Source organism: Micrasema longulum, unplaced genomic scaffold (genome assembly GCF_059751315.1).
Source record: "Micrasema longulum isolate JH-2025_06_02 unplaced genomic scaffold, ASM5975131v1 h1tg000900l, whole genome shotgun sequence".
NCBI lineage: Eukaryota > Metazoa > Arthropoda > Insecta > Trichoptera > Brachycentridae > Micrasema > Micrasema longulum.
This window is the reverse complement of record NW_028278091.1, coordinates 555,264-580,950: the sequence shown is the minus strand read 5'-3', so window position 1 is coordinate 580,950 and position 25,687 is coordinate 555,264. Positions and strand designations below refer to the sequence as shown.

At 34.2% G+C, this 25,687-nt stretch overlaps 1 protein-coding gene across 1 annotated transcript in view; it reads right to left on the bottom strand.

Moving 5' to 3' along the window:
• Positions 1-25,408, bottom strand: part of LOC148278272 (6-phosphofructo-2-kinase/fructose-2,6-bisphosphatase-like) — a 45,287-nt gene extending 19,879 nt beyond the window's left edge. The window contains exon 1 of the mRNA XM_088231684.1: positions 24,392-25,408. Coding sequence (XP_088087810.1) covers positions 24,392-24,785 — 394 coding nt within the window. The 5' untranslated portion in view covers positions 24,786-25,408. The remainder of the gene's footprint in view (positions 1-24,391) is intronic.
• Between the last annotated feature and the right edge of the window lie 279 nt (positions 25,409-25,687).

Here is a 25,687-nt window from a genome sequence, read left to right as displayed (position 1 = left end):
CTCCTTGCTGCTTGCTAAAAGAACTGCATCATCAGCGTACAACAAACAGGTTACTGTAAAATTATTAATTTTTGCTCCAATACCCATGCATTATATCTCTTTCATACAGTTGTCCATGTGCAGATTAAACATCCGTGGTGACATCACATATCCCTGTTTCACGCCTTTTGAGATTGCAAACCACGATGTCATATTCACGCTGAAATTTATTACATAATATATTATGACTTCAATAGAGTTTTTGGTAGGAAAATCGATACTTTATATCTAAAAATATGATTCACATTTTCAAAGTGAACTAACTTAAAAAATGAAAAAGTCTTTAATTAAAAGTCCCCTTGACCCGTTAACACTTATCCTAATATTTAGAGAAAAATATGCATACAGCACAGTTCAATACCCGTTATACGTGAGTATTTCAAAATCAGTTCAAGGTTTCCTAAAATGGCATTCAAAGAAAAGTGTTGGGAGGAGAAAGTTATTATAATTTATTACCGAGTATTCTAAGACTTGAGATTATTATTTGTCTAAACAGTCTACATGTATCTGGGCCCATTACAATGGGAAGTTAATAGATCTTCAGTTGTATATAAAGTAAAAATTAATTTTCGGTAGACATTTTTTTCATACAAATATATATATAAATTTCCGTGATAAAAATTCGATTTGACTTCCTATTGCTATTGGGACCCTGGGAAGCTATCAGTAAAAAAAAAAAAACAAACTAGAACCCTCAGTATAACAATACCATAGAACTGAATCAAGAAATCACACCTTTATAAGAACTACTTATATTTCTTAATAACAAATTACAACAGGGATGGAGAATACCTTGAATAAGGGAATATGGAAGTCTAGGCATTTACAGGGCTTATGACCTGTCATTGGCTGGTTTAAGTGGCCACTTTACACACTGTGTAACATTCACCATTTTGCCTATGTTTGAACATCCATATTTCAATTCTTCCATTTGTTGATTTTAGTGAAGTTTAAGAGCTGAAACCTTTGTTGTTGTGAAGAGATTCATCTGACTGAATTATTTCACATACTAGGCAACGCCTGAAAACAATTTATCAATTTTTAAACTTCTTCTTGGACCAGTTCGTTTCATTACAATATTTGAGTTTTACTTAAAATCAAACATACTATTTTAAAAAAAACAATAAGTTTTACATGAATGTGTAGTATGTATGTATTGGTTTTAATTATTATTATATTTTATAAAAATGTGCCCTTGTTTAATGTAATATTCACTATTCTGTATACAATTTATAATTCTACATTTAATTTCATAATCACCAAAGGCGGAATAATATTTCATTAGAATATTATCGCAATAATAGATAAACATATTTATATTTATTAGCTTCTAAAAAAAGTGCATGAATAAAAACAAGAATAAAATTATACTGTAGAATTAAGAAAATTGCTTTGATAAATCAATGAATGAATACAATTAATATTAGTTGAAAAATAAAACATAGGTGTACATTTTGTAAACAAAATAACACTCAAAAGTTAATGAGCTCATTATTTTGAAATGTTTTTACATTGGCAACTTAACCTTGAGGTGTGTAATTTAATTATCGAAATTAATAATATTTTTTTATTTAATTTTGATAATTTTTCACTGAGATTCTGTTGCGCGCATAAAAATCCTATGAATAAGTTGGAAAAGAGGCTGCCAACCCCTAGAACTCCTTTGGAAGAAGCGCAGAAGTCAACCGCACGAAATAAAAATACGCTACAACTTACATATAGTAAGAATTCGCCAATATTCTGATTTAACCATTCAGAATCTGGAGGCGCGCGTGCCAAAAGCGCATAGCGCGAATTTTATGCAAACAGTGAATTCGAATAAAAAAATGAATCGTGAAACATAATTTTAAAAAAAATATTAGTTACAAGTTACACGATTTCTTGCTCAGAATTCTGCTAAGATTTTCGACCAATTTCTTGTTAAGTTTTATGACAAGTTTTATGACGTAATAACGTGAAATAACCGTGCCAAAAAACGAAAATCAACTTGTAGAGTGAGATTCGAACTTAGGACCTTCGTAAGTCCGTGACACTACACATATAGGGTGGATCGATCTTGTATGGAGAAAAAAATGAAATTATCGAAATGGTCCTATGCGGAAAAGATGTTCCATAGTATGTAGAATAAGGGAAAAATATAATAAAAAATCATTTTTAATGATATGGTTTGCCGCGAGGGGGTTAAATATTAGTTTTTTTTTTTTTTAAAGCCATGTTTTGATAAGATGATTTTTGATACTAAATGACAGTTTTTCTGCAATTTAAATATGCATAAATTATTATCATTAATTAAATAATATATTACGATGGCTTTGATAACTAACCTCTTCTCCGCTTCCTCTAAAATCAGTTCATAAAACTGCATCAAACTGAGCGAGCGGCCGTCAGAATAGCATGCGCGATCGCTGTTCCCGCTACATAAATGAACATTATTTTGTGGGAATTGTGTGAGTCTATATACTTGAAATGGTTTTGTACTATGGCGATATTAAGAAAATACATGATTTGTCCTGCTTTCGGGTCTGGTTGTGATATGCCATCAAATATGCTTTCTACCTATGAAAACGTAATATGGTACGTACAATGGCATTTAAACCGACATGCGACATAAGGAAGACATTTCTGCACCGTGTAAAGAAATCGTTAAGAAGCTAACTTCTTAACAATTTCTTTACTTTTTCTTCTAAAAGATATCTAAAAATAATCATCAATCCCAATAACTAAGCACAATATAATTTTGAGAAAAATACGAGCAAACAGAAGCAGCGTGTGAGCGAGAGAACTGACTTTCCAATACAGTAGGATATTGTTGAAAGCGCACCCTAAATCTCGAAGTGACCAAATTTTCAGCCATAGCTAGAACATTAGATCAGTATGGCGTTTGTGATCGAGCAGGGACAGGCATCGTGTCAGCTGCACAGATGTTGGCCTTATATCACGAAGCAACATATCGAACGTCATTGATTGTATTTAAATTCGGCGAGAGAGAACAAAAACAAGAACCACTTTATCATCTCAGCCAGTTGTAACAGATTTTGATCCGATTAATTTATATTTTGATGGACGTGAAAACAAGACCATAACATTTTTTAAAAAGCGGATGAAAAATCAAAACTAAAAACATATGTCTGTTAAAAGAACTTGAGCCATAGCATATTGGTAACGTACCTGTAAATGTCGGAAGAGTTAGAAAATTGGAAAACACCTAATAAGGTCTGATATTTATTATTTTATTGAAATAAACGGCACTTAGTACCTTTTGCATATTAGTTACAAATACAATTAAATATACATACATATAATTATAAGTAATACAGAGCATTTAAAACAATATTATTAATTAACAAATTAAGAAAGTCTAAAAAAGATAAACTATATAAAAAAAAAAAATATTACCAATTATATAATTATCGATAAAAATGATAATTTGGTATCAGAAATACTTTGAACCAGTTAAAAAAAAAAAAAACTAAGAAAACTATTTTAAGTAACATTAAATGATAAAATATATATATATATATGTATTATTATTTAAAACTAATACTTAGGTAATTAATATTGATCTTACAAAGTTGGTTGCGATTGGATTCGATGGAACCGTGGTTTGTGTGCCAGTTACACGCCAGTTCCACATTGTCATATTTTTGCAAATTTAGATGGAACTACGATTGGGCTCAGAAGCTTCACGGGAGAAATAGGAAACTGTTAGATGGCGAGAAGCTGCCTATAGTTTCATTCACCTGAATAAGTAAACTACCTGAATTCATCAATAAGACAGACTTAAGCACTGATCAGCTATACTTAATGGACATTGTGAAGCTATCAACTTCGAACATTGCAATTAAAGTCTGTCGAAGAGAACCCCTTGAAAGATTTGGCACTCGAGGTGGCCTTCAACCGCAAACAGGATTCATAAGGTGTATGCATCTCACAATAATCCACCAGAGAATTAAGTTACATTAATGACTTTAATTATTTAAGTTCATTTTCATTTTTTTTTTGCACCACAACAGGCCAGGAGGCCCAATTACAGTGATGAATTACATTACAGAACAAGCAGGCTTGAGAAAAATCACGTTTTAATTTTGGTGTTCTCACCGGGAATCGAACCCGGAACCTTCCGTGCGTGAATCAAGCGTCTTGACCACTACACCACGGAGGCCGCCGCCGTGTCATGCACTTATGTGGTTCAACAAAACCATCAAACGTGTATGTTGTGCAGCATTTGTATAAGTCAATCGCTTTATCTTGTTTGTCCATTGAAATGAAATAAGTTATTATTATGATCCAGTAATTAAAAAAAAGTGACTTCGTATCTTACTAGAAAGTTCTTTTATCAGTGCTAGCTGACGAGAGAAGACACGTAAGAAAAAATGTTTTTCGGGAGAATTACGAGAGCCTGAAAAATAAAACGGACTGCAATTGCAACAAGTATCCAAATGTTCTAATTATCAGAATGTGATATTTGTGCAACAGATTATGTGGATTCGATTAAGTGAGATAATCTGACAGAGCCACGAATGACTGAACAATTTACATATAAGATGATTTCATAAGCAATCGGAGGCACATTAATTATTCAGGAGGCCACACTACTTTCCTGCCACAGTCAAGCCACACGAATTGTTAGTTAAGAAAGCGTCAGTTTCCGTCTGCAGAAACCAAAAAAAGAAACAAGTTTATGGAAAAAACGCCAAAAATCAAGAAAATGAATGCCAGTGTTTAACGCTAGTAATAACCGCCAATTGTAAGTTTGATGTGTTTTTTAGCATAAAAAAATAATATTCTGAATCTGCTCAATACATATATGTATACATTATTTAATGTATCCATTGTCCTTATGTTTTATCTTTGTAATAAATGCTAAAAAAAGCATATAAAAAAAATGATTTACCTAAAAAAAATATTTTTTAATACTATGTACGATGAAAATGCTAAAAAACCTAAACTTCAACAGCCTCGCGGCAAATATTATCGAAAAAATATTTTTTTGTTGTTTATTTTTCCCTTAATATTTTCCGCATAGGGCCGTTATGAATTTCCAAAAAATTAGAAATCGAACCACCTTACGACAAAATCATCATACATAAATATAATAAGTATGTAATGTTATCTAAAAAATACAAAATTTTGCGGGAATTATCGGAAAATTGGAGGAGTCTGCTGCCAAATGTCGACGTTTTTTAAATTACATACATTCTCGTAGATATAATTTTTATCGGAAAGGCAATCCTGAATGCTTTTTAGTAATATGTTACCGACAAAAATAAATATTTAATACACGGTTTTTTGCGTAGAAAGTCGAGTTCACTTACGGGATCCATGTTCATACAATGAGATGTAGAAAATTGTTAGTTGTTGCTAATATTTGTCGATGTAGTTAACTAACCAGAATTTTCCCCGCGAAAACAAACATAATTTTATACTAGTGTATTAAAATTTTTCGTTCCTATTGAAGGCAAGTTACATTTTTTACAAATATTAGAAAATTCGGATGATTAAATTAGCAATGGACAGTCCTACGAAGGCCAAGTTTATTAAATTTTGGGAATTGCTTATCATTTACGTTATGCCCGGTATAACTACATTTATCTGAATGATAAGAATTAGAAAAATTCGTCCTGATGCTATATTTATATCGTGTTGACGCCTCGCAAATCGCAAAGTCCATTCGCATTTAAAATACGAGTATCTAGGTTACTTTATAAACTTGTAAAAAAATTAAGTAAACTATTGATTATAAGTGTTACCTATGTTGGTAAGTATACACACATATTATATTTCTTTATGTTGAAAACAATAATTGCGTAAATTGTTACTGTGCATTTACGTAAAAATAATATACTACCTTCGTTACTTCCGTACCTACAGAGAAATAGGTGTGTACGTATGTAAGTACGATGTACTTAAAAACCTGATAGCGAACTTCGGTAATTATAATTACGTATAATAAGTACGTATAAATAATGAGGGAATATATGACATATTTGCCTATAGAAGAGCACAAGACCGTTCCAGATGGAGGGAGACTGTCCACAGACGAGCCATGCCTGGAGTCAGGCATAATCACCATCCTCAGACATGAGGCACGGATTGAAGAGAGATATGACATATTTATACAACCAGCCGTTTCAACTATTTTTTTAATATGAATGCAGAATAGTTGTATGAAAATTTGACGTTGAGTATATGTTACCGACGAAATTTCATAGAAACATTCTAATTTACTTAATAAATATTTGGGTTTAGGTAAATCAACTATGTATGTCGAATCACAGGTCGAACTGAAAGTGTCCCGTCAGCAGTCAGCAGTCAGAATCAGCGTTAGCTAGTTAGTATCTACCTTAGAGTAATAACACGCCAGATAGTGAGGTAACTAAACTATTTACACCTACATAATGTTTTTGTGATTGCAAGTGGCTAGCTTAGTTCAGAGTAATAAGACGCCAGATATTGAGGTATCTACACTACATACATCTACATAATGTTTTTGTGATTGTAAGTAGCTAGTTAGTATCTAACTTAGAGCAATAACACGCCAGATACTGAGGTATCTACACTACATACACTTACATAATGTTTTTGTGATTAAAAAAAAAAAAAAATTGAATCTAATAATATTATACAATAAATAAGTTAATTTCACCTTGCTTGGGAAAAGTAAAATGCAGGAAGTATACTTTGAAGGATATTAAGTTTTTTTGTATAAAGCTGATTGACGAAGTCAAAGCCTATCTGAATATGAATCGCAGGATAAAGATTATATTATTATTTACAGATAATAATGTATGCGTGCGAAATACAGACGCGATTGAAGAAAGAACGGTCGAGCCTCCATTCTCCGTACTCTGTCCATCCATGTTTACAGCATACCATCATTACCAACAACAGTGGGCCTGGCTAGTCAGTAGTCAAGTAGTAGAGCAATATCCGATAAGGAAACTACGCATACGCACCCACTACAAATAAATACATGACTTATTTAACTCCTTTGCATTGTATGCATGCTTTCAACTTTGAACAATAAATAATTATGTGTTTCTCACGACTATAATAAATATAATATAATACATATAATACGCTATCATTATAAAATTGTCGAAGGCCGTTTGTTGTTTGTAAGCATGATATTATTTATTGCCTACGAGCTCGGTAAGCAGCCTGACGGGCGGTATATTATGTATGTGTGTTGCGTGTTGCGATCAACAGCAGCAGCAGCAGCAACAGCAGCTATATACCGGAATTGGAATTAATTGTTTTTCGCAACGGAGCAAACGCTTCCGCCTCGAGATAATGCGAAGTTTCTTGAACAGAAGCGACTAAATTAATTCGCAGACGTTCTGGAAAACATACTAAGATAACTTTCTCGAAACGGGATGCGAATATTCTATCATTGTGCCGATTTGTAATTCCCCGTTTCTCGTGTCCTCGTGAGACATTTCTAGGTTGGGGTTTTCATTAACCTTGTTTCGCTATATTCAACTTACATTGTATTTGTAGAGCGAGGTTTAGATATCGAGAATATTTTTTTATTCAAATCCTATTATAAGACGAGAATTGCTCAATATTTTATTCGATTAAGCCCAACTCCGCTCTGCTGTGTCCGCGCAAACAACTTGCCTACCGATTTCTTGGCACGAGAAGTTGTAGCGGATAATCGGATAAGCGATAAGATTTGGCTATAAGTACGAGTATATTTCATTTTTTAAATGCATCAGATAAAGATAAAAAAGTAAGTATTTAAATAGTATATTATTTTGGAAGGCCGCTAATTTAATTTTTAAAACATTCTCGGTACGGGAGAATTCGGTGTTGAATAAATGTTTGCGGGTTCAATATTTACATTTAGATTGCCAAGAGCACTGTTATATTTCTGTTTATCCCTTCACACGATAGTGCTAACATTACAAACGATGTCGCTGGAAAAGTCACCTTCAATCTTTAATGGTTATTTGCCGAGTTTGCAAGTAAAGAGAAATGCGTAACTTATCGATCGGCCTACGCGGTACGCTCAACGCTACGCACACTGTCGCACACCGTACACCGCACACGATCACAGCGAGCTAATAATACGGACTTAGAACGCTGGACTTTGCACAGTACCGATTAGTCTAAACATATTTAACTATGTATTCTATTTTATATCATAAAACTATTTTTGTTTTTATTTTCAAAATAAGAAACAGCATACCATACCGATACGCTCTCGTAAACATGACAATACTATTGGTGTATCCGGGAAATAAAGAAGCTTTATTATGAAAATATCTACACCGCAAGACAAAAAAAATTACGAGTTTACCTGCTACCGCGCCCCTTGACTTTACTGAACCCTTTTTCTAAGAAATCCTTTATCGATACCTCTTTCTTTTGTTTAATAAATTAAGGAAACTATGTGTCACCTTTCTACAATATTTACATTTTAAAATGTCTCAACAGTCTTGTTTTACCCGCGTTTGAGTGAACATAACACAACAATCATGGAAAGTGCAAAGCAAATGTCGATTGCGATAAAATCCAAAATAATCACATTGTCGCAAGAAAACATATCTAATTGTGAAATATCTCGTCGAGTTGGGTATTCAGAAGGTGCAGTGAGGTTTTTATTTAAAAAAAATCCAAGAAACTGGATCCATAGAACGGAAAAAAGGAAGCGGACGGGGGCGCGTGACATCTGCCCGAGATGATCGCTTAATAAAAAAAATTGTTATGCGCGATCGATTTTTAACGGCACCTGAAATACACGCAAAAGGTGCAGTCTACCAGCACATCAACATTTTCAGTAAAAACAGTGTCCAGGCGGCTGTTGGAGCATGGTTTCCAAGCACGGAGTCCCGCAAAGAAACCATTACTCACGGACAAAATGAAGAAGGCTAGACTGGATTGGGTGAAAGAGCACCAGAATTGGACCTTGGAGGATTGGCAAAATGTTGTTTTCTCTGATGAATCAAAATTCAACCTTTTTGGTCCAGACGGCAGAAAGATAGTTCGACGAAAACGTGGGGAAAGATATCATCCGTCGTGCGTCACTCGAACCGTTAAACATTCACCCTACGTGATGATTTGGGGGTGCATGACAGCATACGGTTTAGGACCTCTAAATTTTGTACAGGGTACGATGAATGCCATTCAGTACAAAAAAGTGTTAAAAAAACATATTATTCCAACAATCGAGGACATTACGCAGTATACCGCGGACCCAATTTTTCAGGACGATTCTGCGCCGTGCCATAGAGCCCGCACTGTGAGTACAAATATATATATTTTTAAATGCATTTTGTGACCACATGATAAATAATTTATTGTTTTTTTATAGATCAATGAATTCAAGGAGAAAATTGGCTTAAAATCGTTGACGTGGCCCGGGAATAGCCCTGATTTGAACCCGATAGAAAATTTATGGGCGATTATGAAAAAAAAAGTCGGGAAAAAAAAATCAAAAAACATTGAGGAATTAAAAAAAAACTTAATTCAAGTTTGGGAAGAAGAAATAACATCAGAAATTTTAGATTCGCTTTACGCTTCTCTAAATAATAGAATTTTACATGTTGTAAAAAATAAAGGTGAATTCACTAAGTACTAAATATTTTTAAATGTTATAAATATGTTTAAATGTAAAATACTTTAATTTAAAATAAAGCGATAAGAACCTACTTCTTAAATATGAATTAAAAAATAACATGTCTTTTATTATTCCATCACAAACACTCGACCATAAATGAACCGTTATGGGTCTCTAAGGTTCGGGTAATCTGATACCTGATATATAATGGCAATTTCTAAGTACAATTCATGAGTAAGATTTTTTATTTTAACCTTGAAATAACGAGTAGTCATCACATATGTCAAACAATATAAAAAAAACTAATTAAATATCAAGAATAATTCATTATATGTCAATTTTAGTTTTTTTTGAGAACTCGTAAATTTATTTGTCTTGCGGTGTATGTATAAAAGGCAATGTTCGTATGCGTGTCCTTGATAGACTGAATAACTACTGGACCGATTTACGTGCGGTTTTCAGCGAAAGGTAGATCTTTGCCACGAGCATATTTATAGCTCTGAAAATCTTTAATTTATTGAGTAGAAAAAGTTAGGAGCGTAAATGTTTTTTTTCATCGTACCAGGGCTGCATTTGCCGAGAATGCATTTACAAAAAAAAAGGAAGGACGTTATTTTTTTGACTTTGAAGTTTACAAACATTCGTTTTTTTGGATCCCAATCAGATTATCTCCTTAAATTTCTTATAATTCCTACACATTTATTTTGACTGGATTTTTGGTAATACTAAAATAATGTTAACTGACATTCAATACATTTTTGGAAATCGAATTCCTAAATAAAGTGCACCCTGTAGGTGAGAAGAGCAGAGTTTGACATTTGCTAAAAGAATTCTATGTTTGAAAATGAATTATTTAAAGTATTGGAATTCAACCATAAAAAGTACCTAGGTACCTATTTATAAATGAAAAGTTACACCATATTTTCACGTTTATCCGAACGGGTTTCACACGCTTTCACGACACAACCAAGCATTTCGGATTCGATTTAAATGTCAAGCTGACATCAAAACCCAGCTGGCGGTTAAAGAACGACTAAATATGCGTAGGGCAGGACTGAACGTTCGGGCATGAGTTAAGTATCATAATTTTAGGGGGTTCCGGGTGCGTCTGTGTTGAGGTGCGTGAAACGGGACAACGAAACGTCGATTTTGTTTTTTTTTCTAACAAAAGGTCTGACATGCAGTTGTCTTTTTCGCACAGTATCGAGGAGGCATCTGCAAGATGACAGGAAAACAATGTTCAAATACGTATTTAATAAAATTCTCTGTCCTCACAATTTATGTAAACCGAAACACAAAAATAATAATAGATACGTGCATATCGAATTTGGACTAAATACAATAATTGATATCAAACTTTCGATTGTGTTAATTTAATATGTATAAGAGTGTTCATTTAATGAGTAATTACTCAAATCTAGCAATAGCAAAGCATTGCCGGGTTCAGCTCGTAGGCTTTAAAAGTAAAAGCTTGGTTCTAGTGTATATTGTAATGATGTGATTTTTATTAATATTTTTTTTGTGCAAACTACTTTATATTAAACATTAACTGTTATGGCATAATTAATGTTTGTTTTGGTGTTAAAATTTTGGTTTGTATACAACTTGCGAGGCATTTCAACATCAGTACAAACGACAAAGTCAATTCGATAAATCAATTACTCAATAGTCAAATTATTTGTATGAAATCTAAAATAACCTTTGTCGGTAACACAATACTGTTCTTCACCACATATATTTTTTAACGCGAAATAAAATATTTATAAAATTTTGAAATCAAAATCACAAAGATTTTATTTTTATTTTATTTCATTTGGGACTTTAACAGCTATTACATAAAAAAGGAAGAAATATATTAACAATACTAGAGCCAATCAAAAAAATCCACTGTAAATTTAATGACACATAATATATAAGAAAAGAGTTTACGTAATTGTATGTGTGTGACGTTTATATTCATGTGTATGTGAATGTGTGAATGAATGGGGGAGAGGGTACATGTGCGTGTGGGAATGAATGAGAGAGAGGGTGCGTAAGTAAAAAAAATAATAGTAGAAAACTTGTAATTGTATAAAAAAGAGAACAGGAAAGAAAATTTTGATTATTTAAAAAAAATAATAGTTTATACCTACTTTCGAAACCTTTTTGTTAAAATTTAAATCAAGAAATGTTATAAATTGCATTTTTTTAAATTATGGAAAATTTCAAAACCGTATTCTGAAAAAAAGCATTTTATTTTAAAATTTAACTGATACACACTGAATGAATAATGTGCGACGAGTCCCATACAATAATACGGTAAGATTGATAAAACCAATAGGTACTTTTATTGGGTATAGGTAAACAAATTAAAAACCAGTAATTCTAGGGCACGTTCATCAACTATTGACTACTTACGTAGTAAATACTCCAACATACAGAACAAATTTTATAAAATTTTCATAGCCTACTTGGCGCTATCAATTTACGAAAAAAAATTGCTGGGCGGAATTCACACGCCACGCGCTATGCCAATTCAATATATTATAACCGATATAAGTACAAGCGTAGAGAAATACAATGATTCATTTTGTTAATATTCGGTGATTTGTGTGCCTGGAAAATGGACGCGGAGTTTCAATGATTTTTCACTTGTTTATCGAGTAAGTAGTTGATAAGCAATACAAATGTTTACTACATTCATTTTCTCAGCTATTGTTTTGCAAAGAGATGTTTTGCAAAAAGATGTTTAAAAAAACAGCTGTTTAAACAACGAGCAAATACCGGGGGAGATAGGTCATAATAAATATTGTGTGCATGATATATTACTAGATAAGTATGTATCCAGCGGCGTGCGTTCCATACAGACAAATAAGAAATGTTTACCCTACTAGATTATCCAAAAAATATTTTAAATGAAATATAAAGTGTGCAAGAAAAGATATACAGAATTTGAAAAATTCGCGCAAACAATTGAGCATGATTAGGACCTTTTCACGTTTTTTTAGATACTTCCCAGTGCTGCAGAACACCGTTTCTTCCTCATGCTTAAAGCATGTTATAATTTTAGCTACCCACTAAGTCTAGATACGTGCACTCGACTGGTTTGTTCTAAGTACTGTGTACAATATACGCACACTCACTACAATTTAACAATTCCAGTCTCTCTCCGCTTGTGTTCATATAAAAAAATGACGTAGAAAAACATGTTGCCAACGCCCAGCAACAGTCGCATAAAGATAAAAATAAAATATTTGTGTTGTTAAGCATATGGATCGAGTATGATGAAAATTTTAAAATAGCTATCTCTATCGCTTACAGCGGGAGATAGTGACACCCGCGCCCGCGTCACGGTTCACGGTAGAATGGTCCGACAGAGATTACAAAGAATGTTTAAAAAAACAACTATTTTCGAAATATACAAAATAACACGAGAATTCACGCCAGAAGAGGATGTTTCTCGACAGGTAATAATGTGTAGTAGGTCCGGAGTCCGGAGGCTCGACCCCGTGCGGGAGGATGCAGTATGCATCATGCAGCGTATGCACCCAACAGTATTATACTGCCGTCATAATAAAGAAAGACATTCTACATAACACTAAAAAACGGAGAAAATAAATATTTTGTAACTCGGAGATTGAAAAATTCGCTGTGTGAAAAATACTACAAAAATTAAGTATATTATTATGCGACAGTATGTGTTATGGTGTTCCCTAACGGAATATATATATTTATTTTTTTAAATAAATTTTACGTTCTATATTTAAAAAATAACATTGTCATTTTCCTTTTGGTAAAAAAAATACAAGAAAATATGTTATACTGCAATGAAAAGACGTTTCTGGTTAGAAACGCCCTTTTTATTTAGTAATTAAGTCAATGTCTTTCTTTCTTAGTGTTAATATGCCAATTGATTCTACTCAACTAAATAAAATAGACGTTACTGGCCATTTACTGCTTTTCAAACTAGTAACGCCGACCTAATAATCAATTAACTTCGAAATTACCAGCAGATATTAAATTTAACTGAATACGAGTAGGTACATTCATTTCAGATGTTTTTAAAAACGGAATAGAAGAAAAATTAAGTATTTTAATCAGTCTTTTAAAATTATATAAGTCAGAAGAGCCTTATATATTTAGTAATCTTCAAGACTTTTTGCAGTTAAGTCTCATTGAAAAAAAATAGGGTTGTGGTTATTTTAGGAAGATAATTCTAGTACCAGTAGATGCCTATTTTTTTCCTGATTCCGAATATGTATTTAACTCATTTTCGAAAAAAATGTTAGATGCGTCCTTCTTTCTTATGACAGCAGTATAGCCGTGTGGCGGGATGTGACTTTTGAGAAGCGAGGACAATATGCAACATTGAATTGAACAGATTTTTTTTACAAATAGACTGAAAAAATATTCCCAATAAATTTACTGTAAATTTTTAGAATTAACCTGGATTCCATAATGTCTGTCTAATGTATTAATTTGTCTTTGCTTTTCTTTGTTGTATTGCTTCTATTATTTGTTACTGTATTATTATTGTTTTTCGTTGAATGATTTGTTTAAATTGGACATTGTCCGTAAATTTGTTAAAAAAATAAATAAACATTGCGTCTATGCGATGAGATTACAAAACATAAGCAGAAAAGGACACTCGCGAGGTCATAGCAATGGATACACATGAATTTATAATGTCTGAGCTAATGTAAACATGCATAGTAGTGTCTGTTAGACCAAAATAAATTCCGGATCACTTAAGGTCGTAAGGAGAACTATACTCTATCCAACCATTTATTTAACTTTTGACAGCTCGATTATGTATCGATTAGGGATGTCCTAATGCGTTACCGAATCGATTTCTCATAAAAATCGACTTTACTTATGAAAAAGTTTTAATCTCAACATTTTGTAGTTTATAAACATACCCAGACGTTTAAAGCAGAGTTTATATTACGAAAGCGCTGTAGTAAAACTTTTTTTTTTTTAAGTCTTCATTCAATAAATAATATTGCAAAAATTACATCATTTCTTTACAAAAGAAACTTCAAATACAGTCTCGATAAACTCCTTAATTGGAGTTTGTCATTGGGTGCAGGAGCTACAGAAAACCCAAATATGCATAGGACTATTTTATTGTTGTAATGTAAATTGAGAAATTTTGTGTCGCGACTCTGTCAGTTTGTCGGCGACAATAATAAATGACAGCGACCACGGCGCCATTAAAATTCAATATATTCTGACGAACTGTCAAATTAGTTTTGGCCATAGACAATCGATAAGTAGTTTTTAATAAATATTTGATATTTTCACAATATTGAATCAGTTAGACATTTATATTTCATGTAAATTAGTCGTATTCATTATTAAGTGAATAAAAATACTGTGGCTTTCTATAGAAAATTATTTTTTTTAATTTCTGGTTCATTTTGTCAACTTGTATAATCCTCGTTGCATAAGTAGTCTCAATAAACATCGATATCGATAAATATCGGAGCAAATGAACATGTCGCTTCACTATCGTAATGAAAAAAACATGAAGTATTGCATTTTTCGGTCTATGGTTGCCTGTCAATAATTACGGAACTTTATAGGCGCCCATGTGTCAAAAGTTAAATAAACGCTTGGAAATACTGTAGTTGCAGTATAATAAATAGATATTAGGTACTAGGCACCCATTTCGGGAAACGGGTCATCGTATTATGCACCGGTAGTTCGGCCATTGCAGCAAAGCGCGGTCGTCAAAATCATACGATTTCCGCGAAGAAACAAAGACCTTTGTTATTTGAAATAAGGGCGTTGACTTGACGTTTAGACTCTTGGAATCTTGTGGTTTACGAGTACATATTACATAGGTACGTTCGTTCCCCAGAATAATTATATTTATTCCGTGTATTTTTTAAACTAACGTTCAAAGATAATTCCGATAGAATAAAACTTTGTATGTCAATCGTTCACAAAATAACAAGCGTTTGGAAATAATAAGTTGCAAATCCTGTTTTCCAAAGTAAGTATATGCGTTCTTGCTTCTGACAGTAACCCGGCAAACCTGTATAAAGATTAGAAATACGTAAACGTAATATTTAATGATACTGCACGTAAGCCATGTTTTGTTTGTCTCACTAGTATCTAAGAGTACGCATGTGTATGTGTGTTTTTGTATGTATGTAAACTGCATATAGTAAATATCTTCTCCGTGCAAAGCTATCTTGAGTTCAATTCTGAACTAATTAAGATTAGAATATGGAACATTGTTCGCGAACAACCAAATCACTAAGTAAAGTGAAAAACAAAGATTAGAAAGAGCAAAGGAAGGTGTGTCTTAGTTAAGAAATATCTGTATTTTGATGATAAGCGTAAGTAGTTTATGCACAATGTAAAACTCGTACCTACCAAGGAGGAGACTAGACGCTATCATAGTTATATAAAATATCTAAGCCACCGAACTTCTGTATTAGGCATACAAAACTTGGTCCAAATCTAAACGTCCAAACTTGTTTCTTGATTAGTTATGTTTATTTATTTATTTATTTATTAACGGACATTGTCCATGTATACAATTTATAAGGTTTAAATATTACAATAAAAGAATAGTTTAAAACATAAAAAAAAGAAAGAAGCATTGACAAACATAAGGGACATCGAGACAAGATCTGGACTATTTATTTAGTGCTCGTTTAAATCGTTGTAAACTTAAACCAAAAAAGTCCAGATCTTGTCTTGAGTTAACAATACGACAAAGGCGGGTCATTGGAGAATTTAGGCCATAGTTTGTTCTATGCTGATCGATGAACAGTACTTCATTGTTTCTCAATCTAGGAGTCGGAATATTGAATTTTACTTGTCCCAGTAATGATGGAACATCGATTATACCATTTAGTATGCCGAACATATATATGGAGTCAATATTAGTTCTACGTTTTTGTAGACTAGAAATATTTAACATTGACTCTATTTCAGCATAAGAATAATTATCTCTCTCTAGTCCGAGCATCCACGCTATTTTTCGAAGCAAGCGATGTTGGACTGATTCAATGTGATTTATGCGATTGACATAGAATGGAGACCAGACCACGGAGGCATATTCTAGAAGAGGGCGAACAGTTGAGCAATAAAGAGTTTTGATTGAACGGACATGAGTAAAATCAGAGGATATTCTGTTAATGAAGCCAAGTAATTTCGGTGATTTATTTACTGTATTATATATATGCTCGTTGTATGTCAGTTTATAGTCCAAAACAAATGTTCGATATAATATCGTTGTTCGAATGTTGATAATATGCTATTCGACAGCATGATACCTTGACAGTGTTGACAGCATATTGGTATAAATAACTGTAAATAATACACAGCTAATTTTGAATGTACTGGAAACATTTGTATTTTACTTTCATATTTAAACTAATATTAAAATCCTACGTTACATTTAATATCAGATGCACATGCACACCGACCTTTCATGAATTCATTAGTTATACGTAGGTAAAGTAATTGATTAAGAACGCAGCTTGTTAAATATTTAATTTTAAAACCCCAGTTAGTATCTAACATCTGATCCTAGATTAGTATCTAACAAAATCGTTAATTGGTCCGGATATTGACCGTCGCGAAATACGACGTCAATCAATTGGTTAGGTTGCACAATGGGGTACTATCTAACCCGATAGACTGACATGCACCACTTACTACGAAAACTATTCGAAAAAGGAAATCTGATGCATGGTTTGACGAAAATTGTCGACGCAAAAAGAAAGAGTTGAGACGTCTAGAACGTAAATACAGAAATACACTGCCAACTTCAGACCGATCAATATGGTTAGAAATGCAAGCCTCTTATAGGACATATATAAATTAAACAAAATCTAGTTTCCGTGCCTCGATTATGAACGCTATCTTCATCTGTATATATCGAGACGGTATACTTAACTTCTGTACTATATGTATCTTACCTCGGTATGTTCTACCTACTTGTCATATCGACATCATATGATCGAAACAAGCCAATGAATGACCGCAAACAATAAGTCCGCGTTCCTTACGTAATTAACATTTAAAATAGTTCTCATTTATCTTTTAAATAGGCTTCTGTGATAGAAAGTGCGCACTTCAAGGCAATTATAAACTCCAATAAATCCCAATTCAAGCAAAAAAATCTCGCTTAAATGCGATTTTTATATGACTTTTAACCATTGCCAAAACGATATCTGCATTTATAACGATCGTCTGCATTTATCTACTGAGATAGTACTGAGCGATTACAAGGCCGACTCTCGATACGTTTTCTCAGAAAGATAATAAAACAGATGGAAAAAATATAATTAAAAAAATATTTTTTTACAGTGGTAACTTTCTAACGCCTAGATACTTATATTTTAATAGGACAGAACCTAGCGACATTATTTTCGCATCTAGGCGTTCGTTTTATTAAACTGACAGTTATGTCGGAATTTAATTCGACTTCAAAATATACCTATTTCTCTCTCATTTTTTTAATAGGCTTTTAAGAAAAAAAAATGCCAATGTTTGGTTGATCGTATGACAAACCCTAAGATTTTGTAAGCTTTTTCTATAGTATTATTTCGTACTAATAATAAAGCCGTAGCAAGTGATAACAAAAAACGTTTTGCTTAAATTACAAATTTAAAAGCTTATATTAAATTTATTTATGTATAGAATCACTACGTTACTAATTATATTACGAAAATGGCGCTATATAAGTTATACATAACAATAACATGCGCATCACTAAGGACTTTAAAAATATAAACACTTTAAAAATTTTATACACCTCCTTGGTGAGAAGCATCTTGGAGTATAATTCTACAATATGGAGCCCTTATTATGCCTCTCACCAAATTACCATAGAAAGAGTTCAGAATAAGTTTTTGAGATATGTTAATTTTAAATTAGGAATACTTAATGAATTTCGTAACCTATGATTATTTATTAAATATATTAAATTTGATTAAATTAAGGGACAGGAGAACTATTAATGATTTATTAGTTCTATTTAAAATCGTTAATTCAGTATTGGACAGCCCTGAAATTTTGGCCCTCGTTGGTTTTAAAGTACCAGTTAGAGTGACTAAGCTAGTTCAACTTTATCACTGCAACAATCATATCTCAATATATTCTAGCAATTCAGTACTGAATCGTCTACATGCGCTGGGTAATAAACATTCGAAATTAGGTGACATATTTTTATTGACATTTCCAGCTTATAAACAATTACTTGTAAAACATTTTAGTGTGGAATCAATATTTTAATTATGTTCTATCTAAGTAAGCATTGAAAAAGTTGTTACTGTATATACTCCACTGTAAATACTTACGTATGTATGTAATGTAAAAGGTACTTGTACCGTTAATTCTCGAAAAAATAAAAATAAAATAAAATAAAATTAGTAGATCTACCGAAAAATTGGCAGGGTTGGCAACAACGCTGGTTGCAAGAAAGCTACCATCAACCCCAAGGATAGATTTTATTCATTCGTGATCGGGAATCGGACCACGGCGCGGGGCCCAGCTCATAATTTGGCCCTAAATATGTTCAGAAAATGTGAAGCAATTTATATATTCCAACAGTAAAACTTAGGCTCCGGTAAGGGTTCGAATGACTATTTGCAATACCCCATTTCATACAAATTAAAAACATAAACAACTTCATGAGCAGTTTCACCGAAAATTGTACATTATTTCAATTATGACGAAAAATAAAAAAAGAACAAGACTTTATAGTGTTTTTTGTGTATACCTAACCTAGATGGACGTTAAATATATTTCATTTTACCGTACGCTAAAAAATCACACGTCAGGTACATGTTGTTATACGGAGTCAGCGAACCACGGTACCACAAACCGAAGTTATCCACGGCTTGCAGAAAAAGCCCCAAAATTTTTAATATAAAAATAAATGCAAATACATATATTTATTATTTATTTCTTTAATACAACGTGATAAGCAATCCTCCTTCGTTTTTCGCAGATGCATGGTAATTTTGTGGTGACATTTAGTTGAGTTCGATAAAAAGTATCAAAATAGATTTTCTGTCAGACAATTTTAGAACTTTCGGATACTAAACCTGAGGCAACTGTCCCATATAATATGCTAGTTTGGAGCTACATCTAGTATTGAAACGGATAACGGTTCTAGACTCAAAAGTACCCGTGACACTGAGGCAAAATATTGATCTCTGATAACCTTCCATGCAGACTGATATCTGAGTAATTAAACACTTACGGGTCATACGAATAGTCCGCAGTCTGCGGCCATTAGTACATTAGTAGCTCCTATAACAGTACATAAATTCTTATTATTTATTAAAATAATACATCATCTAATATCCACGTACCGACTGTACCGAGTACAGTGAGTACTGACAGATTACGGGCAAAAGTTGTCTCCCGGGTTTATTATTTACTACTACTACTACTCGCATTACGTCTAGACTTAATTTAAGTAAAACGAATCGGATCTACAATGACGATAACGCTGATAACAGTCAGAGATCATTATTTTTACGAGAGGATAATGTATTCCGAAATTATTTGCGTTTTTTTTTGAAAAATAAATATTTGCGTTTGATTTACCCAAATATTTCAGATTTGGGGGCCATTTTCAACGAGTTGTAAATAACTTAATATAAGAAAATGGTAGCCAAGTAGTGGTAGAGCGGGTTGCGAACCTCGGACCTCTGACCCGTGAGTCTGCGGCCTAGTCACGGGACGACAACCCGGTTGAAATTTATAATACTATACAATCCGTAGCTAAGCTGGTGAAAAATACAGTTCTGTATTGTACCCGGTAAGGTACCGACGCAAACAAGGCCTAACTTATTTATTTTAGCAAATAACTTTCAAAGCGAGGAAAACGTTTTTTTTTGTTTTTAATAAATGATATTTTTAAAAGAATTGGCAATCTGGTCTCCATTCCTTTGTGATACGTTATAATATATACCTTTTTTATAGTATTCCGTTGGAGAAAATCTATCGTACGGGCTACGGTACCTTACCTATGATGTTTTTCGACTTGATGGCTTTTCTCGGGAAAAAATCCTACAAAATTAAAATGAAGATTAGTCCGCCTCACGGTGTAGTGATTGGCGCGTTCGCCTACCATCGTTGAGGTCTCGGGTTCGATTTCTGGCACATTCGACATGAAAATTTACTAAATGGTGGTTTTACACTGTAATAAAGGGTTTTTCAATTGGCGCAGGTAGATTTTGACGGCTCGTGGCGGCCATTTTGTTTTGATGACATCTGTCAAATATTTTTTTTATTATTCAGTTACTTATGCCAAATCACCATGGCAAGTTACACAATTGAACAGCACGTTCAAATGATAAAATTTTATTATCAAAATGAGTGTTCGTTAGTGCAAACATTGCGCGCATTTTACGGTAGACGTGGTGGCCCTTCACAGTCAACTCTTAAACGTTTGGTTGCCAAATTTGAAACGACCAGTTCGGTAATCAATCAGCCAACACCCGTACGTTTAAGGAACGCAAGATCGGCCGAGAACATCGCCGCTGTCCGTGAAAGTGTACAGCAGAGCCCCAGGCAGTCGATTCCTCGCCGTGCACAAGAACTCGGCCTTTCGCAGACTTCAACTTGGCGAATATTGCGTCGGGACTTAGGCCTACACCCGTACAAGATTCGACTGACCCAGGAGCTTAAAGTTCATGACCGTAGACAACGCCGTTTGTTCGCCGACTGGGCTTCGAATCGTTCGGAAGACGACCCCAATTTTTGCCGAAAAATCATTTTTAGCGACGAGGCGCTTTTCTGGATGAACGGCTGGGTTAACAAGCAAAATAACCGTATACGGGACGACACCAACCCAGGCGAAGTTCACCAGGTGATAATGCATCCTCAAAAAGTTACCGTTTGGTGTGAATTTCGGGCCGGCGGCGTCATTGGTCCGTACTTTTTCGAAAACGACGTTGATGAGGCGGTCACCGTCAACAGCGAGCGCTACAGGATGATGATAACCAATTTCTTATGGCCCAAATTGAACCATATGGACCTAGACGACACGTGGTTCCAGCAGGGAGGTGCTACGTGCCACACAGCGGACGCCGCGATAGACATTCTGCATGAACGATTTGAAGGTAAGGTTACCTCTCGCAGGGGTGATCTAAATGGGCCACCAAGGTCATGCGATTTGACCCCGCTAGACTTTTTCTTGTAGGGTTTCTTGAAGTCACAAGTCTATGCAAATAAACCACAATCGACCGATGCCTTAAAGGTGAACGAACATAACACAGGCCATCGCTCAAATTCAGTCGGATCTCCGCGGAAGTCATTGAAAATTGGAGCACTCGGATCCGTGCCACCGTAAGAAGCCGAGGCGGGCATTTAAACGATGTCATATTTCACACTTAATGCACATATGGGCCTTTTAAATAAAAAAAAAAAAATTAATACCTCACACCCAACTTGTTTAATTTCATTTCAATATCTACCCGCCCTTGTTGAAAAACCCTTTATTTCATTACCAATGGACTGGCACCTGAAGCGTAAGACTGAGCATCTTGCCTTCATGTATCAAGACGCGCTGTATTGGAGTACCAATGCAGTGATCTGTGGAACACGGTAATATACTAAGCTGTAAATTGCTAAGAATTTTTCAAATCATGGGTATATCAAAAATTCACTATCTGACAATATAGCTTTTTTGTACGCCGTTATTAAATTATTTTCTTAAAGTGAAATGCTTTTATGAGAAACATTTCTAAAAATTGCAGATGAGTTTATGATTGGGACCGACGACAGGTAGAGGTATATTACTGATAGAAAATAGGGATAATGTTGGCTGCTGACATGAATTTATTCAATTCTCATCAGAAATATCTGAAACCCCTACTGCTGGTAATTTGTATAAGTCAATAATTAAATACATAAATAAATCAATTGCAAAAAACTACATATGTATTGGGTATAATTATAAATAAGATATTAATGGATCTGCGAAAGGAGATTTAAAAATCGTGAATGTCATAAAACCGGAGCTAGTAAATTTCCACTTTTCTCAGAAAGGAAATTCGAACTTTGGCCGAACGCCGCCGCTACCAATGAAAAGAAAATCGTACTATATGAAATTTGCTTCCCAAATACTTCCACGTTTCCTTGAAATTTCCGCCCAATTTATATTTCATGGAATGGTGAAAAAAAAAACATAAGAATTTTAATCAAAGTAGGCAGCTCCCGTGGAGGATTCCGGGTGAGATGACAAAAAATATAATACCATATAATACGATCGGGCCCCCGGGCCTATTGTGGGCCAAAAGAAACCAATTATTTATCTCAATAATATAACTACGTATTTACTTTGTGTAAAAACATTAAAATACAATTTAATATGCCGACCGGTTTCATAACATGACTGTTCCTTTGCCAAGGTTTAAAAATATACCAACACTAAATATTTAAAATATTACCGAATAATAAGTGTGTACAATCTATGTAAATCTGCTCTGTCTGCGTTGCAATACATTTTGAAATTTGTATGTTTATTTGGTCGGACAGGCACTTACGTATATAAACATAGGATTACTAACATTCGAACGCACTGTAGATAACTTAAAATGCATCATCGGACAACGCGTGTTCGATGCTTTGCGTCCAGTCCGGACTACAAACCCTCATAAAAGGAATGGTTTCTCTCATCTTTGTCCAAGTACACATTGTTTTCTTACATTAAAAAAATGAGACAATAATGTTAAATAAGTATACATTTTAATAATAAAGACGCTGCAGCGTCATCTTGATTGAACAATAAAATGAAGGAAAATCCGTGAATTTGTTCGACTGCCAAAATTACTTATACCGAGTAGAAATCTGTAATACGCGAGCTTTGTTAGAATTTAACTTTTGTAGCAGAAAGCAGGACAATACGTTCACGTACACTGGGTATGCGAGGGTCTGTTTGGAGTAGTGGTAGATGGAGAAAGTCAGGAATCACACTCTCGACTCGATCCTTCCCGGTGAGAAGGCGAGGTTGGTTGGATAACACGGTTATGTAGTGGCCAGGGGCTCGGGGCCATCAAGAGTCCGTCGCCCCCCTGTTCCCCTAACCGCTGACTCTCATCCAGTCCACCACCCCGAGCCAGGGCCCCGATTACATTCAGTCAGTCACCGAGTTATCTTCAACTGTGTGTAAAGTAAAATTTCTGTACGAAACTGTGTATATTTATGTTTTTTTTAAATTTAAAATATGTTCGATTACACGTTACCGACAAAGAAATTTCACATTTTTGTTTAAAAAACAATTTTACTTTATAGACAATTAAAGATAACTGTTAACTTCCCATTGTAATCGGCGCGCAGAGTCCACAATGGGAGGCTATCAGTTTTTTTAAATCAAATTATCTGTACGAAAATGTGTATATTTATATAAAAATTTGAAGTATCTTCGTCGGCAACCTGTGATTGAAAATGTTTCAAAAAAATAATTAAATAAATATTCAATTTTTCATGCAGAAAATTAGTTTTTACTTTATAAACATATAGACAGTTAAAGATAACTTGTGTTTCGTCAAATCAACAACACACTTGAGAATGCTTTGTTTTTGTTTACTTTAGAGAAGAGCATTATTTTTTAGTATTATATCGGTGTATGGGTTAAAATTAATAAAACGCAAATAATTAGTTAGGTATATTTTTACGAAATGAACAATAAAAACTCATCAATAGTACCTAGTACCTATATGATTGGATAATTTTACTTTCTAAATTACTGGCCCTGAATATTGTTTTTTCGCGAACGTAATAACAATACACATATAGTGAACAAAAATCGATGGATTTAGGTAAACTTACCGGTCCTCTGTTTAGTAGTCGTCATCCTGTCTTTGTCCTCTCTCATGGAGTCTGCGGTAGAAACGGGTGCCATGATCTTGTCGCGGAAACTTTTGCCGGAGTGAATGTCTCTCGAACGAAGCTCACTGTCGGCCGTTTGACTGGCGACTGCTAGGGCTGGAGCGACCGGACGGACTAGGCGGCCCGAGGCCCCCTGCAGGCATCGCCGTACCAGACCCAGCGGCGCAGATAGCAGTCCCCCCTCGCCGATGCGGCCCGACCATTTCTTATCGTCCGACAGCAGGCTGCGATAAATAGTCGCTAAAAACCCAATCTTCAGGATGAAGTTGATTATCACAAATTGGAAATACAGCAGCACGGTCAAATACAACTGAACCAGCTTCTGTAGCGTCATGGCGGAATTTTGATAGGCGAATGTAAACAAACTGATAATGTTTCATTACACCGACCCTCGCCTAAATTTCAGCACGTTCTTCGCAGAAATGGTCCGAAGAAGTGTGTCGGATAAATTGTACGAGGTCGGGTCTCATGGTGGTCGACGCCCGTGAGCTAGCCCCTGGCCCCAAAGCCGCGGCCGACAAAGCGATGTATCGCCGAGAAACGCAAGCAACACACATGTGAAAACTGTCTTGAGGGGTCGAAAAAATACGTATTTTATCGAAAATGCGCGGCTTTGAACCGCGCTACAAGAATTGGAACTCGTTGAAGGTTTCTGGTCGCAACCAATTTCCTAAAAACGCTAGTAGTTAAGAGAAAATTCCGAGAAGGTCTCTGTTGTGGCCTATTTTCGCTTCAGTATAATCTAATATTAGTACAGATTGAGGGTCACAAATTCACTCATTTAATCCGAAAAACTCAAGCACATAATATATTTTCACACTAACTGCCACATTCACCGCTGCAAACCAGATAAAAATCCTATCTGATTGAAAATTCGATACCGAACATATGTATAAAATAGAAAACAGCCGCTAACGCTAAAATCGACTCACAGCTGGAAACTGGAAACATCCCTTTAGAATTCAGAATAATAATAATAACAATTCGTGACCATAAAAATCCGTAATATGCAATGCCGTCATTTCGGGAAAACACTATATTTATATGTAAACACTTCATCTGAACAAACACTTTTAGTCCCGGGCAGCTAGGTTAAAGCCCAAAAGCAAAAATAATATCCAAAGTATTGTACGCTTATTGCAGGTATAATACAGTACTGCTTGGTTACGACCAGATTTTTTCAATAAAAAAATAGTCAAAATATAAAGATTCTTGTAAATATTACTTAGGTATTTA